The sequence below is a fragment of the Cyanistes caeruleus genome, chromosome 4 (genome assembly GCF_971803275.1).
Source record: "Cyanistes caeruleus chromosome 4, bCyaCae1.hap1.1, whole genome shotgun sequence".
NCBI classification, from domain to species: domain Eukaryota; kingdom Metazoa; phylum Chordata; class Aves; order Passeriformes; family Paridae; genus Cyanistes; species Cyanistes caeruleus.
In genome coordinates, this window is record NC_141704.1 from 36,383,627 (window position 1) to 36,403,540 (window position 19,914).

The 19,914-nt window shown below is 37.7% G+C and overlaps 1 protein-coding gene across 7 annotated transcripts in view; it reads left to right on the forward strand.

The window, feature by feature from the left end:
- ANKS1B (ankyrin repeat and sterile alpha motif domain containing 1B) overlaps positions 1–19,914 on the forward strand; it is a 412,251-nt gene that overhangs the window by 239,450 nt on the left and 152,887 nt on the right. For all 7 annotated transcript variants that reach the window (XM_086885843.1, XM_086885840.1, XM_086885842.1 and 4 more), the window contains exons 16-17: positions 8,687–8,785; positions 19,040–19,192. In XM_086885843.1, coding sequence (XP_086741969.1) covers positions 8,687–8,785; positions 19,040–19,192 — 252 coding nt within the window. The remainder of the gene's footprint in view (positions 1–8,686; positions 8,786–19,039; positions 19,193–19,914) is intronic.

Sequence of the window (19,914 nt, forward strand, 5' to 3'; positions counted from 1 at the left end):
TATTTTTTGGCAGTCACTAGATATAAACCAGAAACATTTCTAGAAACAGCACAAGAAGATTGATTTACCACTGGTCTGTCACTGGTCTAATGGATAATATTCTTTCTGGCTTACTGACTAAACCTCACAGCAATTTAGTTTCAGCAGCAGCAATGAGCAATTTTCCTCAAATCCAGATATCCCTTTCCTAATAGTTATTGCATAGTTTCCTCTGTTTTTAGGAAATTTGAGCATGAGAAGGACAGGTCAATCTTATCTCCCACCTTCTGCATGAATTCTCTAACAGGTGGGCTGTTCTATAAGAAAGATAAAGCCATTCTTCCTCCTTTTGACACATTTTAAGAAAGAGCAGCAGCCAGTTCATGTTGTGCTCCTGTTTCTGCCTTGGGCATGCTCTGAGACTTCCTACCAGATCAAGCCCTGATGGCATTTCAGAGGAGGGCCTACTTTCTAGGCTCCCACAAAGGACTGACGTGGTTTCCTAGCTGCTCTGTCTGCTCTGAACTGGGAGCTTGAACACCAGGCAGCCCACAGGCAAAGCCACCAGTGTGAGCAAGGTTCAGTTGCAGGCAGGAGGTGAACAAGTGCTTGAAGATGTCAGTCATAACTTTAGGGTGTAAACGTGTGAAAGCTTACGTATTTTGTTGGGCATGTTTTCCTTTCTGCTATTTGACAGGCCCCTTCTGTCAATAACCTATTTTTAAGATGTGGATCCTGCCTGGAATTTTCATATCTTTGACTCTGCATTTTGTGCTCTCTGGGGTGATTTGGGTGGCTCACATTTTAAAACACATGACTACAGTTGATAAAAATATGGGGAAGGAAATACATGTGTAAGATACTCTGGGAGGTAAACTGAGTTTTTGCATTTCATAGAATCATGGAATTACAGAATTATAGACTTTTAAAATAGGTTGGATTGGAAGGGACCTGAAAGATGACATAGTTCTTCTCCAGGCTGAACAACCCTAATTCTCTCAGCCTGCTTTAATAGAAGATATATTCCAGCCCTGTGATCATATTCATGACCCTCCTCTGGACTAGAGGTTTCAGTCCTCTGGACTGAAGCCCTCTTATGCGGAGGGCTTCAGAGCTGGATGCAACAGTCCTGGTGGGATCTCACAACAGCAGAGTAGAAGGGCAGAATCACGTCCCTTGACCTGACAGCCACAATTCTTTAGATTCAGCCCAGGATAAGGCTGGCTTTATGGGCTGTGAGTGCGTATTACCTGGTCATGTCAACCAAACCCTTCTCCTCAGGGCTGCTCTCAATCCCTTCTCTGCCCAGCCTGTATTTGTGCTTGGGATTTCCCTGACCCACATTCAGGGTCTTGCCCTAGGCCTTGTTGAACTTCATGAGGTTCAAATGAGCCCACCACCCAAGCCTGTCAAGGTTCATCTGGATGGCATCCCTTTGCTGACAAACATGTTAAACAGTGCCAGTCCCAGCACTAATCCCTGAGGACACCATTAGTCCCTCCTCTCCACTTGGACATCAAGCCATTGACAGCAATTCATTGAATGCAACCATCCAGCCAATTCTTTACCCACCAAGAGGTGCATCTGTCAAGGCTATGCCTCCTCAGCTTAGAGACAAGGATGTGTGAGACAGTGTCAGATGCTTTGCACAATCCAGGTAGAGGACATCAGTTCTCCCTCCCTTATCCACCAGTGCTGTAACCACTTTGCAGAAGGCCACCAGATTTGTTTGGTTTAATTTGCTCTTAGAGAAGTCATGTTGTCTGGCAGCAATCAACACCAAATTTCATTACAAAAGTTACTTTGTTATTTTATTATCACCTCCTTATTTGTTACAATACCACTAGTGTTGGCTGGTTAAAACTCCATGTTACATACAGAGAAGGTATTCAACATTTTGGTAAGTCTGAAAATATTATCTTTGTCCTTTTCTGCACTCCACAGCCTTATTGGAAAAAGGAATATTTTTCTAAGACTTTAGAAGTCTGATAATTAGCTCCTAGTAATATTGATTTTTAAAGTGGGTCCTTTGAGAAATTTAGCATCCAAGCTAAGAAGCATTTATAGCAAGTAATCTGAATTATGGTACAATAAAGACTCTCTGGAATTTTCATTACTCAAATGAAGTGAAATTATCTTCACAATATACATTCAAGACATTAAGATGTAATTTAGGTAAGTATTAATAATTATGTTATTGAATTGTTATGACTAAATAGGTAGACAGAGTTGGGTCCACAACATTAGTAATTAAGTGGGCCAAGTGTGACATCAGAGGTAATTTTTTCAATTGCCACCTTATCTGTGCAGCTAATTTGCATGTGACAATTGTGTTGGTTGTAATGAATCAGTGATACAAGGAGGAGGGATAAAAATAGCAGAAATTCTTCTTACAACGATCCTTGTCCTAGCTATCCATGTTGTTTAATTACCACTACACTTTAATTAACTATTCTCGTTGTGTGAAAGGTCTTTGACTAAATGATCATTTGGCTGTCAATATTTGAAAAGCTTTTGATGGCACTGGTTGCTTCAGGTTCACTTCTGGAAGAGCTGAATGTGAACCAGAGAGAGATCTTTAAAGCTTATGTCATGTGGGCCTTAGGTCTGTAGGGACTCCTTTTTAAACTGGCCCTGGCTCACATCACCACTTTTTCTGCAGGTTGCAAATTTGTACATAGAAATGCTATCATCCCACCCTTATCTATGAGTGAAATGTCCTTTTTTTAGTTAACATTTTTATTATTTTTTTTTATTTTATTTTATTATTATTTAGTTTTTATTACTTCCTAACTAAATGACATAGACATGGAAAACTCAGTTTTCCCTGGTTTTGTGGGTTTTTTAATTGCTATGTAAGCCATAAATGTAAAGACTGGAAATAGAGCAAGGTGGGGATTGAGAATGAGCATCAGTAGCTTTACACTAAATTAATTTTGGAAGAATGATATCAAATGAATATTTTTCAGTCTGCTTGGTCCTTTCTTCCTAACATATTTTATAATCAATCTCTTTCTCCCAAGACAAAATTCCTTGCTTCTGCAGGGGACTTTTTTAACAAAATATTGTCAAGTTTTTAGATGAAATAATGTCTGCAGTGTCTTAAGGAATCTGATAAATCTTTCTGACCTGAAAGTGCAAGTTGGGCATTTAATTCAGTAATCATTCTTACAGATCTTGTTTTCATGTTAACAGTGGAAATACTAGTGAGAGGCAACCTTTTCACTTATAATGAAGCTTGCTAAATTCTGGTCATTTGCCAGTTCTAGTTTGGAAATTAAATATGTGACACATTGCCTGAAATTCTTGCACTAATAAGAAGCACTGCTTATTACTGAAAGCTACATTTCTCTAGTCCTTTCTTGCAAGTCTCTAAGAAACAAATTCTTTTATCTTGTGGGAAGACTGTATTGTGTTTGAAAAAACCTTTTGGCATATGATTTAGATTATGAAAAAATCTTGGTTATTCAGTGTGTTCTTTATTACATTGGGAGATGTCTTTCATTTGTTCCCAGCCAGAGGACAGTTTATCCACTATTTCAAGTTTGGAAGGATATTAGAGTTAGATGGCTGAGAAACAGAGCAATTCTGGCTGAGAAGGCTTGTTTAAGTGAGCTGTTGAGAATGTGTTTTGTAACAGTCCTTATTCCCATTGGTACCAGATATCTGCTCCCTTCCTCACCAGTTATGCATTTGGGATGACAGAAAGTAAGGAAGAATAGAGCTCTTTGGTGCTGGTGATGTCAGTTTTCTCTCTCTGACTTCAGTCTCCAGCCACGTATAATGGAAGAACATTCCCATCTGCTCCAGCCCTGTTCCCACCTCTCTTATCTCAGTGACAGGGGTAATGGTACTCTTGGATACTCCAGCTAAGTGTACAACCCAGCAGATTTTCTTTTCTGTGCCAGGCCATATTTCCAGCAGCTCTGTAAGCTGAAGTATGAGGCCTGTTGCCCAGCTCCAGTGAAATCCCCCAGCTGTGCTCCTGCAGTGCCAGGTCTCAGTTCATCAAGGGTGAGACTCGGTGCAGTACACTCTGGTGGAGACATTGGCAAGGCACTTCAAACACCCACCAGACATTGTCTGTCATACACATGCACACCATCCTGCCCACTGCTGCGTGCTGGATGCCACCTGAACCAACTCCTCCATCTCTTCTGATCTCATTATGTTTACGATGCAGCAGATTGCTACATGGATGGCTGGGAGACGGCAAAGGAGATGCTCCTTTCAAATTGGGAGTGATGCAAGTACCTCTGCTGCCCCCTCAACCCTGTACTTACATCAGAAGTCATCCTTTCCTTACCCACATCAGTCCTGTTCTTTGTCAAACCAGCTTCCAGTACATCAGATGCATAAAGCATTACCAGAAGTTGTCGTTACCCCCAGTAGCACTTGGTATCTTCAGCTAACTTTGGTCTCAATAATGGCTGCACAGCAAATGACTTTGACTCTATCTGTTGAACAACAGCTTTAGGTAGCAGATGTACTACTTTTCCTCCTCTGCTGCCACAGATGAACACTGAAAGAACTGGTAAAGCTGGAATTTCCAGCCTAAAGCCAAAAGTCTCCAAATCTTCTATTTCTTATGTAAGTCTTTTTCCTTTGCAGGATAGAAAGAAAGCTTTAAATTCAAAGTCAATTTGTTCTTTCTCCTTTTTTCAGTCAGTTTTTTTGTTCCTCACAGCTCATCTCTTCCAACTTCAGGGGCTGAATTTCCAGATAGGTCTAGTAATACATCCGCTAGCTATTTTAAAGCTTCTGTACCATTTTCTTAGGTGACACAACCAGACATTAGAATTTTTCATTATAGCTCTCCAGCACGGAAAATATGTGAAGGAAGATTAAAAACATAGGTACAAAAGGAGGAATGTGAAACATATAGTGATGCCTGCCATTCTAATATGTTCTTCAGTCACCGTATTTTATTATCTTTGGGCACAAATCTTCAGAGCTCTTTTGTTCCTGCAGGAGGTAGAATGCATATGGGTGCTTAGGTCTAATCCAGAATTTTTGGGAAAGATTGTATTTAGTGGATAATTCCAGAGGTGATTTTATATTAAACAACCCAAATAAATACCAGTGACATCTTTATCTTATAATGTATCATTATGCATTTTGTTCTGAAGTAATTTATAGGAACTATCTCAGAATTTGGCAAAATTTCTGGGTTTTTAAAATTATGTTGTTTTTCATATGCCTTCAGTCTCCCACATGCAGTTTCTCCTTCGTTTTTGAGCCCAACTGTTCTGTGAAACCACTGCCTTCTTGCTCAGGAGATTAGCTTCCTGTGTGTGCTTACAGGGAAAAAGATAATCCTAGGAGTTGTGCAGAACCACAAATCTGGAGGTGGAGGGTTTCAGACACACTCTTTTCTTACTGGAACTCAGAAGCAGGATCTTTCCAGTTCATTAGAATATTATGCATTAATAAGACAGGAATTTGAACACTGTAAACTGAAGTGAAATAGATCTGAATCTGTCCTTGTATAAACAATTTTGATGTTTTTTTATGGCTTTAATTCTAAGAAGTTTTCATTCCAACTAAGTTTTCCTATAGACTTAAGAAACTAAAGTATCACAAAGTCTTTTATATTTTCATTACAGAAAGCATAATAAGCTCAACAGAGATTGCTGCCCCATATTTCCTGTTATAAGAAGCTGTTTTGCATGTAAGCATATAAAACATAAATCTTTGGGCTCAAATTCTCTAGGTGTCTATTAGGATAATTTCTTTTTGGTGAATATTTCAACTAATGTAGCTCAACTATTTTTAAGGATGAAATAATGTGACAAGACAGTCTTGCATTCATATTCATTTTAATTACATTTACCATGTCATCTCTGTAAAGTTAATTGAGGTTACGTTTGGCCCAGCTTATAATAAATGGAAGCTAAGATCAGAGTTTCTCCCCTTGTAGCTACTCTGCAGCAGAAGGAAGTTAGGTTTTCTTCACTCTCTGTGTAGGAGCCTATGGAAAGGGACTGGAGGAGCATGAGAGGAATAATCAGGTAAAAAAAAAAAATCAGGAAACAGGATGAAGAGGGCAATGTGAGCAGATACTAGGGAGGCAGGACTGTGAGGGATAGGCTCTTTCTTTCTGCAAGTATTTCTGCAAACAAAACAGCAGCTTTCTACTACATAGATTCATAAACTATGAGTTTATGCCTCTATGCTAAGCAGTAGTGGATTATACTGAGTATCTAAATTTCCTGGTTTGCTGTTATGGAAAGATGAAAAGTTGTTTTAGCTCCCTGACAGAAGACAATAAAATCAGTTTTACAGGAGGGATGAGTGTCTGCTGCTGTTGACATTTAACATTGACACAGCAAAGCTCTAAAACCTGAGCTCATTCAAAGACAAGGTTGTTGCCTTATTAAACTGGGAATAAGGAGGCAACATGAATTCCAGGCTTTCCTTAGTTTTAAATATTTGCTTTTGTAACCTTGACATAGTTTAAAAAAATACATTAAATAATACATAAGGAAAAAACAATAACAAAGAATTAATAAAATAATGCTTTCTCTGTGATGCAGCAACTATGTGCAAATATTTTTCCTGTGCCTGTTAATTTAATTGAGTTTTAAACATTGTAATATTTGAAGCCAATGCCAAGGTTATTGGCATCAGTAAACAGCGATGACTACACTGTGATTATGTGTAAACATCATGCAGTAATGAAGGTGAAATCTAAAAAACTGTTAAATAATGAAGTGAAAGCAGTAGCTGCAAACAAAATAGATGCATTTATTAAAATGAATGGAAATGCATAGCCTTTGTTTTGGACTGGATCCTCAGTTGGCTCCATTTCCTTAAATCCATTTATGCTAGCTATTTCCAGCCACTGGAGAATCCAGCCCAAAATGGATGGCTTTTTTCAAGAATTTCTGCTGTAAGTTTACAGCCTCCTTTTGGTTACTTAAAAGAGAAAGGCAGAAAGAGGAAATTATAATTTTTATGTGTTTACCAGGGAGATGAAGGGGGTATTACCCCCACCTAATCACTCTCACTGTTTGCACAGCCCGTGCTGCGTGCACACTTATACCGGGTGATCTATTTAATCTGGCATCATTGCACAGCTCTCCTTGTAGAGCTAAGGTTTCTGCCTGACCTGTTCTGCATGCTGCACACCAATTGTTTCAGGGTATGATTTGCAGACTTGTAGCCTTAAATCATTACAATTACTGTAAAATATAGCGTAAAATAGAATAGCTTTGCAAGGTTTCCTCGATTCTCTTAAGAAGACCTCACCTAGATTTTGCAGGGTATTCTGTGGAGAGGAACTTGGGAGTCCTCAGGGGTGCACCTGTAAACTAATCAGTCCATCTGAACACATTGAAGATTTAGCAGCTGAACAGAGTGAAGTCTTCCATATTCCAGGGCGATTTTTGAAAGAAATCCATGATGTTTTGGGACAGGAGATTTTATATTCAGAAAGAAGCCATATCCTTTATTAAGCCCTGACTCAGCAAAGCATTTAAGCATGTTCTCTTATGTGCCTACTTGCTTTTCATTTTGCCACTTCTTAAGAGCTGTGCTAAGTTAAAAGAAGCAAGCTCCAAATGGAAAGGTAGAGGTAAAGTCTTCACAGATTTGCTCACATAAAGCCTATTTCATAATCAAATTAGATGAGCACAAGTAAGAATTCTTGCTTCTAGCCAATTAGTGTCATGAGACTCCAACAGGGCTAAGAGATCAGGACAGGTCTTCTGTTTTTTCAGGTTTTGTTTTCAACTGTAATAGTTAGAAACTTTTTTAAAATTAAATATCTTTTTTAAAAGCTGACTTATTTTATGAAATGATGAGATCAAAAAAGAATACAAGAATGCCAGCAATCCTGACTTGATCCATCTGCAGTTCCCCTTTTGAGCCACTATTGTACCTCCAATGATTCCTCCAATAGTCACTGCCGGCTTTTTAGAAGATTGACCTTCAAATGCTGAACTTACTGGGTGATGTCAGACTTCTTGAATTTACAAATTGTATTGTCCTATTTGTGTAGCTCCTACTGCTAACAACTCCTAAGAAGAGATGCTTGAATTGTGGAGGTTTATTTAATGAACTTTTCTTGCCAGTTGTTTTGTATATTATTTGAGCAGATGGTCTTTTTCAGCTATTTGAATGTTTGGAACTATTTGACCTGCCCACAAGCAGAAAGATAAAAGCAGTGACAAGTTAGGATTGAACTGGTACAGTTAAATATAGGGGGATGGGGACTGCACAATTTGTTGATACCTGTCCCTTTCTTCATCATTTTGCTATCAATGAACAAGTAATTTTATCCTCATCCACTCTCCTCATCTTATTCTGTGTTGGGTTCTTTTCTCAGTCCAGAGAAAAATGAACATCATAAATAGCTAGGTGAGGTAGGAGGTGAATTGAAAAAATTGAGAGGTCCTGAACAATTTTTTAGTCAAGTCCTTGGTTCCAAATGAAAGAGTGTTCACATCTGGTATTTGGCTTGAGTGAGAGGTACAATTTCTCAACTGTGCTGCCAGCAGTGTTGCAATAGTCCATGGGTTCGAGCACCTTCCACCATATTTTGTTATTGTGAAAATTAATGCAACCAGTATTTTATTGTTCTTGTCAGATGCTATAAGTTAAGCCAAGTGTTCTCTTTCAAATGTGACAGAAAGGCCTTTTTCAGGCTATTGAGGGCATCTGTTAAGTTTTTCATTTTTATTTCAACTTTTTTCCTCATTTTTAGGGAAGCAACGTGATGGAGGACCAGGATCTCTTGGAAATAGGAATCCTTAACTCTGGGCACAGACAGAGAATACTCCAAGCAATCCAGCTTCTCCCAAAGGTATGCCTTCTGTTATTATACAAGTGAGGGGACTAACCCCTGAGGTATTCACATTTTCTAAAACACTTTTTCAAATGGAGATAGATATAACTCCACTGGTTTTGTAGACATGTTTTTTGCATATGCAAACATGGCATAAAATAATGATGGACTCTCTCCATACAGATGTGGTTGACAAAAGAAAGTATAATCAGTAATTTGACTTGATGGCTGTTTAGAGTGTATTTGAGTTACTTCTGGCCTTTCAGCCTATTTATAGATTGACATTACATATGTAAATAAGGCTGTCCATGAATCCCAGAATGCCTGTCTTAACATAGCAGTTGCCCTGGAAATAGTTTGCCCTTTATATAAGTACTCAAAAGCATTAGAGGAAAGATTGTTTTCCTAATAGTTGGCTTTTGTGTGAGATACAGAGACTTCCTGCAGGTTGCATATTTCATTTTCTGCTGCGTATATGAATTGCTTCTCAGCTGCAGACAGAAAGACTTACAGCCACTTTCCCAACCATTTTTAGTGCTAGCCAATTTAGATTTTAAAATCAGTGGTAGAATATTCTGCATACCAGAATTTATCACTTCTGCTTCCATTCCATACTCCTTCCAGTAGAAGGAGGCATCTACTACCTTTCCAAACAAGAGATGGTGGACTTAGCATGGAAAATTACTACTTTAATTTGGAAAATTTTAAAAGTGGATGATGAATAGTGGGCACCAGTAAGGCTCAGAAGGCTGTCACATGTGATGATGATACTTTGTGCAAAATACTAAGGCAGGAATAAAATCAAGTGTAAAGTGCACTGAATGTTCTGGTAGCAGCATGTGGGAAATAATCGAGGTAAGTAGAGATTAGTCCACTTGATGTTTCATAATACTGGAGAATGACAAGAGTTATTAAAGGATTTTTCAGTTTAGATCACGAAGCAGACTTTATTGGAAAAGGCTTTTTGATGCATCAAGGCTTCCTGGATGGATGACTTGTAAAAGAGCACAAGGGTTTCTTTGGTATCAGAAAATCAGAAGTTGTGAAGTAGTTTCTGAATCTGAAAGTGTTAGTCAATCCATACATACTACAATGTGAGTCTGTGCACAGAAACCTCAAAAATCATTAAAAATAATAATTTTCTATGTACCATATTAGACAAATGAGATAGATGGTACAAGAAGTAGGGAATTAAAAGTAGCATTTGATGAATTATGAAAGATATTAAAGTTCAATATATGAATTTGTCAGCAATACTATCATTCAAGCAAAAATTTTGTTGTTGTTAGCTGAGCTCGTAGCTGATGATATTTTATGTTTATTCTGTTTTTCTTGCTTCTTAGAGAGATAAGCTTTCATGTAGTCTTGTTTACATTCTTCAAAATTAATGAATCAGTTGTTAATATATCATCATGATAGTGCTATCTGCACTCATTGGCTGGTGTTTATGAAAACATTGCTAATATTGTCTGCTTTTGGAGAGTTTACTAATGCTGAGAGCAGATTCTGTTATAAAACTACAACTGCAGTCCTTTTAAAATCTGCTTGATGAAAGACACAATCGAGACCTAGAGGTACCCTTGAAAATCAGTTGAGAACAGGATGGTTATGCAGTTACTCAGATAAATTCTGAACCGAAGATAATTAAGTAACACAAGATGGCTTGGAGCATGAATGAGATAGTTTTTAGCTCCTTCCCTGTTGAGCTAAAAAGGCAGTCCCTAAGGACCATGTTTTAACATTTCTTTGCTGCAAAGATGTTACACCAAAACAAAGTTGCAAGCTGAAGCTGTGTGTCATGTTTCTCCACATAAATGACTCAGCAATGTAAGAAAGCTTACATAGTAAAAACACATTATTTCCTATATAAACTGAGTTCTTTTGAAGGTAGGTTATAGAGCCCAAAAATTAGGATCACGGGAAGTTTTATCTAATTTTATCTAACACACCTGTGTTAGATATTCACAACAGCTTGCTAAAGACATAAAACACTTTCACATCCTGCAACAAACCATGAAACATTGCTGTGTATCTCATTGTGTTGATAAGTTCAGCTCTGTCATCCTGCATTCAAAATAGTGCATACCATCTAAATATATTAAGACCTCAAACCGTAATTGGAGTCTCACTAATTTGAATCTCATTATATAAAAATTCTGTTTGTTTGTTTGTTTTGAACATGTACCTCTTTTCTGTTCCTCATTTAATTTAAATCTCGATGACGCCATGCATTTTTTACTTAATGGCATTGCTGAGGGTGTTATTTTTAGTTTTACTAATAATGTTTCCTGTCCTGAGATAGTTTTTAGCTCATATTTTGAGGTGGAAGTTAAGTGCTTTAAAAAACACCTATCAAACACCTCCTTAAAGCCTCAGGCAGCACTGAATAAGTCTGGAAGGTAAAAATTAAGCAACAAATCTGTTATCAAGTTTTAAAATACCTCTTTAAAAGCTCTTTTTGTTATTCTGATACATCTTCATCTCTGCATTCTGGAAATGCAACAGGTATTTAGTAGGTGAAATTTTTTACTCATAATTGCTACCTTCCTAAAAAGTGATGAGTTTCTAGATGTCAAACACTAGTATCCTGATTAGGAACAGTTGCCTAGAGCTTGAAGTGGTTTTAAATACCCACATTTTGGCCAAATATAGACTAATTCATCATTGTAGTTTCTTATGTGGTGTTTAGCTGCATAAAAGGGTATGTTTACCTGGATTTCTCATAATGTTTTCCCCTTATATCCTGTATTTGAGAAGAACATTTCATAAGAGGGAAAAATGGTATATTCAACAGTAGGTAGGTAGGATTGAAACCTTTGAGATAGATAGAATGCTTCTTTCCAAAATACTCTTTATTTTTGTTGGATTAGAGCTTGTAGCCCTAATTCTTGTCTTGTACCAAGGTAATTTAAGTTACTTAAGTTTCACCTTAATATTAACTAGAGCAATTTATGGCCTATTTTAATAATGTAAGGTTAAGAGACTCTGGTAGAAATATCCTCTGCAAAATTAATTCTTGAAATGGAAGTATTTTATAGATGACATCTGTCTTAAATTTCATAGCAGAGTTTAATATTGCATTTAAGACTTTTGTATGAAAAAATAAAATCCATAAATTTTTGTTGGAGGATTTTATATGCTTTGTTAGAAAAAAAGTTCAGATATGTTGAAAAGCAGAGATAACGTATAAAAACATACTGAAGCTGAAAATACCTTGAGAAAATAAATACTGAGAAAAGAACTGCATGCAGTGTATGTTAACTAAGAAAGTAATAAGAATCATGACATAAAATTTTAGTCACACTTACGTTACACAGAAAACCTAAGGAGCATTGTCCAGCTATTTCAGCATCCCAAACCTATGTGCAGTTGACTCCTCAGTGGGTTCCTTAAAAGGATTTTTTTAAAAAATGACAATTAACCCAGCTTATCTCAGAATTTATCTAAGAAGAAGGATTGGTTTTGTGTGGGATGCTCAGTGCATGGCTCCTTCTCCTGGCATATAATGGGAACACATGCTCTCATTTGACAGATGGAAGTAAGATGTTAGCTGAGAGCAGCTTTCTCCTGGCTTCAGAATTATTCTTAAAGCAGCTTGTTCCTTCCTGCACGGAGAGGTCTCAGCACAAAGCAGGTTTGGGAATAGCAGTGATGTGCAGGCAGCCAGCCTCTTTTCTTAGGTGCTTTGCAGAACTAGACAAGAAGCAGGATTTGAGCAGGCTGTGAGCACATCCTGTCTGCGAGTGGTGTTATAAGAGCGATAAAGCTCTTCTTCCAAAAAGTGCTGGACTTATTACTCATAGGAAACACTCTTGCGCAAGCACAGTGAGTCTGGCATTTAGAAAACAGAACTACTGTGCATGTGCTCATTAACTATGCTGTGTATGTAACAAAGAAAGATCACATCATGGGTTTGCTGTTGCTAGATTGCTATTGGCTTAGACACCCCAGAGCTCAGCAAGCTGATTTCAGTCCTGGTGAAAAGTCCCATTTAGCACTTCCATTCCTAAGACAGTTTCCAAACTAGGAGATGCTGCAAAATGTTGATGACCCTTTCTGCCTGTGACTCCTTGTTTCTGGTCTGCTGGAAGTCAAAATGAAAAACAGGACTCAAAGGACATTCTTTCTACTCTGCTGTTTTCCCTGCTTATTATACCTCTGGGAATTACTTTCCTGGTTTGGAGGGAGGCCACTCACATGCTCACTGCACCGCTTGCAAGACCTTTAACCATAAGGACAGAAAGAAGCATTAAAATCCAATACAACACATCAATTTTTCAAGTCTGAAATACAAATGGATAGTCTATGTTATTTAAGTAAATGCAGCACAATAGGAATGAATCAGTAGAAACAGTTAGATACATGCAAGCTGTACTTCCAAGTATTTATTTCAGACCAGTCCTGTAGACCTCTCCAGGCACGTGCTTCAAAACTGCCTGATGAAAGCAGTATCAGAAATCTTCTCCTTCTCATCTGAGCCTACCAAAGAGCCACTCTGGACATGACATGCTGACATTTATCTATACCATGTAGATAACAGTAGCATGCTGCTGGTCCTGCCACCATTGCCCTACAGGATATCTTACTTATCTTCCTGCTTCTTTTATACTTTCTTATTTGTGATTGGCTCCACAATATCTACTGGCTGCTCTGAGAATCGTCAGCAGGCAAGGAAATATGCTACATGAGAGGAAGTGCTATCCCCTTTTTTTGGTAACCAGACTAGGGTAGCACCCTGAAGGAGCTGACTTAAACTTTCTCATGAGATCAAAGGTCATAGCTTCCTCTTAGTCCACAAATTTCAGATTTAGATCTTCTTAAGATTACATTTTATGTCTGAACTATTGCGTACATTACAATTGTTATTCCCTTGTCCCACATACTCTATCTGATGAAGAACTAGGTTTCTTCATCCTTCTGAATGTGTAACTGTTTACATCTCTCCAGAAAAAAAGGGGGAAAAAACACACAAAAGCCCCCAGATGTGCATCTATTTTCCTTTATATTTGGAAGACAGATTCCAACTGAAAAAAACATAGAAACGATGCCTACTGAAATTCTGACAATCTTAGGTATGAAACACTGAACTCAGTTAGGCATATTCTGGACCTGCCATTGAGGCAAGATCCTGAATCAGACACTGCTGTGAAGTGAATGTGTCTGTACTGTCTTTTTCTAGCAAGCTCCACAAGACAGAAGTCTTTTGATTAGTGGAAAGAAAAGTCAAACATTAATAGAACACAAGCTTGAATAGTTAGTTTTTAAAATATGTGACAGGGTAGATGGAATAGAAACCCAAAAAAGTTATGTAGAGTTCTTCCTCACCCACTGTGTCTCTGCAGGGAGACCTGTTCCACTCAGTGCCTTTCTCACCAGCAGCACATGCAAAGTCTTCTGAGGTCCTCTGTCATTTGTGCCTGTCCCCTGTGAAAGCTGCCCCTTGGCCCCTGGCTGCAGGCTCAATTCCTGCCCAGGCACTGCAGGCTCCATGTGGTGCCCTGTTCCAGCCAGGCTCTCTGGGCTTCAGAAGTGTCTCTCTTTTGAGCCTTCCCTTTCAACACTCCAGAGGAGGAGTGATCTCTTCTTCCAACAACATGGCTCCAGCTGATCATATTTGTAAAATACAAAATGTATACCAGACAATGACAAAGGCAGGAAACAAAAAAGAACTGATATGTCCCCCATTGCAACCACCTAAAATTTCTTACCTAGGTAGTTGATAGTTTCATATAAGTTCGCAAAAATGCAGCTTAAAGCTCTTGAAGGGACCAGCAGTGTAAAAGAAAACCCTATATGTTTGCTAAAAAGATTTTTCTTCCAAATGAACTCAAGCATAAATTCACAGTAATCATAGTCATCATTTAAAAAGCTGTAAAATCAAGTAATCTCATCCTCCTTTTACAGCACATAGAAAGCTTTATTTTGATACACACACTAAGCTCCACTGGATAGTGATATTACCTTTGGAGAATGTAGTATTAATTCCCCATCTGTCTGAAGATCAGAGAAAACTGGTAACAGTCCATGCTACTGAATTTACCTTAATGTTTCTAGTGTATATGTGTTTACTTTGAAGTGTTACTATTTGTGTTTATTTGTCCAACTTTCAGAGACAAAAAATCTGGATAAAGTCTAGGATAAAGGTACCTTTTATCCTAATGTAAAATGCTCTATTGACACAGCAGTGATATACTTTTTAAAAGTCTATCACCGGACAGATGGTCTCGTGTGAGGGATTTCTCAACCCATTAGGCTGCTACTCAACATTCCTATTTTATTATGAGAAACAGCTCTTTCTGGCTTCTGCTTTCTCTTCATTTCAAAGAAAATGATACTGATGATACATCAATAGGACCTAGGAGAAAAATCTCATATGATTTGTATCTTCTTCCATGCTTTTTTGAATCATACTTTCTTAAACATTTATTTTTCCCTAAATCCTTTGGGCTTCAATTCCTAGCCTTTTTCACAGTTGGCACATGAAAATCTTCTGCAGTGACAAAGCTAACATTGGTTTTGCTCTCTAAACAACTGAATGAACTGATAGTACTGTCTGTGGAAGTACAATAGTGCCCCTATTTATGAGCTGTTAATATTTGAAAGACTCATGACTTGCAGCTCAGAGATTTTACATTGATCTGAGTCAAACAGTGTGCACCTTAGTTGGATGTTTGACACCACTGGTGCCTGTGTTGTAGCTGGTGCAAAATGATTGAAATATGCATGGAAATAGGCTCAGTAGGTAGGAGGGAGTTTTTCTTTCAAGAAATATTAATCAGCAAGGAAGCCTACAGGGTTTAAATGATCTGTGAGAGGAGTCCAAGTATAGAAAAGATACAGTCTAATAGCCAGGACCTGTTGATGAAGACTGGAATAAGATTCAACTAAACTGAATCTCTGACAAAGTAAAAAGGCAGCACTTCCAGACAGATATTTCAAAGTGTTTTTATTTAAAAACTCAATAACATTTTTTATGAAAAGCAGATACTATTAATGATACTGTCGCATCTAGATAACCAATATGTCTGTTAGTAAGTATTTGAAAGGAAAGCATTCAGGTAACTATGAATGACAGTTAATAAAGTTTGTATTATTAAAAGGTAGAAAGAGACTTTCCATACAAGAGGACAGATACTGAAATTTTATTAATTTTCATTTTAGATGCATTTTAGAAAGCCTGTTTTAGATAAGAGAGTGGTTCTCAGTTCATGACAAAACAAAATACGGCTTTTGTGTTGAAACCAATAAATATTCTAGTTCTGAGATTAATTTTTTGTGATAGTAGCAACTGTCCTGCCAGGGGAGATGGGCTGGGAGCTCATGGGGGGCACTGGGCACTGGGACAAGGTGAGTAGGGCAGGGACAGTGACAGTGACTGTGAGCAGCCATATCCCAGGGCAAATCCATGGGACATTCACAGGGATGAGGACAGGACAAGGCCACCTTGGAGGATGAGTCAGTGGTTGAGGATGAACAAATGTGAACATAGACACAGACACTATGCTGTGGTCTCCAGCATAGCTCAGGCAAGTGTCAGGACATGGATATGATCTCACATGCAGCTCCTGCACAAGGGAGGGTCTGGCTAAAGCCCTGGCCAGACTTCTCACTGCTCTTCCTCACACAGATCTGATCCAAGGCTAAGCAGCTGCACTGCCTGCAGCATGGCCTTGAATACAAGCAGACTAAACTCTGGGACAGGGAGAGGGAAAATCCTTGCAGAATCAGCTGCTGCACTACAGCAGACCAGTGTATTTTCATGTAGGCTATTGAGTGACCCAATAACAATTTTATCTATTGGCACCAAATCCAAGGACTGAAATTCTCACATCCATTTCAGTGTTCTCAGCCTCTTGTTTATTGCATTGTTCACCTGTGTTTACTTGCCTGCAGGCCTTTGCAACTCTGCTGTAGTAGAGGAATATCAATTTCAACAATTCTTTTGATGGAGATTTCCAGTGGGAATTGAGAATTTAGAAACTTGTCATGTTGTGTTTACTTTTCATAGAGGCTGATGGGTTTCCAAGAGTACAGACCAGATTGTGAGGGTTTTCTCAAACCAGGAGGCAAAAAAAAAATCATTTTAAAATCAGAATCTATTAAATGTAAAGCTCAAATAGTATTAAACACAGGAAATAATTTGCATAACATGCCCTATCTGGATATGTTGAAAATTGTTTTCACAGTGCTTCAGTTTTCTTTGTTAGAGAAAGGGAACAAAAATACCTTATATTTTCTGAAACCCATGTGTTCCCTGTGTGCCTGTATGTCTTCATGTCATCTCTATGCTAGATTTTTCTTCTTCCATTTATCGGATTCCCACTTTTCAAGTGTCTGCTATCTAAGCATACCCTTTTTAAAATTGGATGCTGAAATAAGTTTTCTAGGAGCCAGACCTCCCAGGATCCTCCAATATTTTGCAATCTGCTGGACAGACTACTGTCAATCTAATATTTAATGGAAGTCAGAATGACAATGAAAGAAGACATTGCCATGCTTTTGACATAGAATAATTTTGTCCTAAATTAAGATGAAAGTAAATGAAATTCCAAAATGTCAAGTTTAACAACAAAACTGAGCTCCTTCTTTCCAGTATGATTCGTTACAGCAGTAACCTGAAAGGCTATGATTTCCACTGCCTAATCAAGTGATTTCTGTTGTCTTTCCTTTATGATTTAAGATAATGATTTCATTACATCATTTAAATATTTCAATTCTTATTTTATACCCAAAATCTGCAGCAGAAGTCTATGTGCAAACTCTCATATTCACATAGCATTGTGCCTGCATCACTCCTCTCTGGCACTGCAGGAAGCCCAGATCAAGACCATGACATGCTGGCTTTCTGCGTTTGAATGGACAGATTGACAAACACTGCTGCAGCTTTCAAATGAAGACTTCTTTTTTTTTTTTCCTCTGCTCTGAATTTAAATTGTATTTCAAATAAACTGTGAGAAATAAATTGGTTCAGGCAAGATATTAAGATCAGAACTCTCTCCTTTTTAAATTACTTTGTCACTCACTTCAAACTTAAGCTCAAAGCGTTATGTTTCTGTCACACTTCCATTGTTTCTCAGAAAGTAGGAATGCATCTTAGTATTCAAAAATGGGAGACTGGCTTTTACTATTTGCAGTCACCCCGGAACAGTCAGGAGAACCTATGGAAAACCCATGATTTCTAGCCCTCTAAAGCTTCTTAACAATTTACCTGTTCAGTGTATTATCAAGTTAGCAATAGTTACACTTCCAAAGACAATATGTGCAGAATACTGATGAAAATTGAGGTTATTTTTTATACCTCATTCTACTTCTATTTTTGCCAATATTGTAGATTACTTTGAAATTTATTAAAACAGTGTGGCATAACAAACTGCCCAGGTAGGGGCTTTATACCTTTTTATCTTTAATGGCTTTAATGACTACCTTTAATGTCTTTGCTTGTGTCACTGAGAGACAGTTGTGAAAGAGAAATTGCAGCTTTTACTTCCTGGCAGCTAACAAAATTCAGAAAAAATAGATGCCAGTGGTATTTCTTAGTTTTTTTATGATAACAGGATTTATGACATTAGGTGGCTGTGTTTCTATATACATGCCAGTGTTGCACTTCTGTATATGTTATTCTGTCAATTCCATTCCCATAATATCTGTTTCAGTTGTCCAATCTCAGGCAACTTGACAATGAGCAATCTAAAACATGTTAAATTCCCAGGAGTGCCATGAAAAATGTGAGCAGGTAGAGGAAAGAGACTTTTTTTAAACCTTCCCTGGGGACAGGAAAATATAGTGCAGGTTCAGCTGGTATAAAAAAACATATAGCCTGGTAGAAAAGATAAATTAGGAATAATACAACCAAGACCATATATTTCATTCACAGTATGATACCAAAAGAACCATTTCTCAGTTTAATTTCTTCCACTTCTATGAAATCTAAGGTGAAAATATGATTTTTTTGGGCAGTAAGGATATTGATGTGTCTTTTACCCTTGTCTTCCCTCACTTACGGATTCTCTGATGTCTAGCAAGGATTGAACTCCAACTACAGTCTTGGTATACTCTGGTGTAAAACGCAAGCATTCATAAGAAAAAGATGCATCAAAATTAAGTTCTATCAGTGCTTTTTCTCACAAAATTGTTTCATGCTGTACTAACCATTAAAAGACTGTTGATCAGAGAATAAGATAACTGACCCAAAGAAAATAATACATTTAACTCCTGTTCTGAAAGGTGTTTAATGAGTATTACCAGTAATTTTTGCTCATCCTTGTTTTTCAGATGAAGCAGATCGGTCACGATGGTTACAACCCCTCCTCTGTAGCTGAATGGCTGGATTCCATTGAACTGGGTGACTATACCAAATCCTTTCTAATTAATGGCTATACATCGATGGACCTTGTGAAAAAAATATGGGAGATTGAATTAATTAATGTAAGTTGACAAATTTATAGCAGTAGTTCCTCCCAAATACATTATATATTGCTTGTCTTTGTACATCAAGGAGAACGCAGAACAGCAATTTACACCACAGATAGAGTCATCAAGTGCTGTTCATGCCTGTAGCAGGGTTGATTGTATCTTTTGCTTCCATTTACTTTACCATTGTCTTTAGCATGGTATTCAATCAGCATGATTGTGTTTGCCTTCAGGAGGCTGAATTACATTTAAAAATATATTTTGGGAGTTTATAGCTACAAAGCACATGTCTTTGCTTTTAAAGTGACCAAAAACAGTGCATCCTGTAGAGATACTTGTAATTTACTTTTTCCACATGCTCCAGCTGAATTAGACATTAAATAAGGAAACCTTATAGCTAGTAAGATATTCTAAGATAACACAATTTTTTATTTAATTATCACTTTTGCTTGAAACTTCATTTACATGTCTCAGTTTAATTAATGACCACATATGGGCAACCATAAACTTTAATGTGGACTGCACTGCAGGGTAATTTGGAATGAGAGGAAGTTTGTGCTGTTATGGTGAAGTTTGTAATGTTACAGTGAAGACACTGACTACAGCTCGACCAGTGGAATTTTCATGTGAGTTACATGTCTGAAAGTGACTTGTTTTCTCTTATAAAAGACTGATGACTGTAGTTTTGCTGTGACTTCTGAAATAAATTGTAGTGTCAGTTTATATGAACTTTTAGA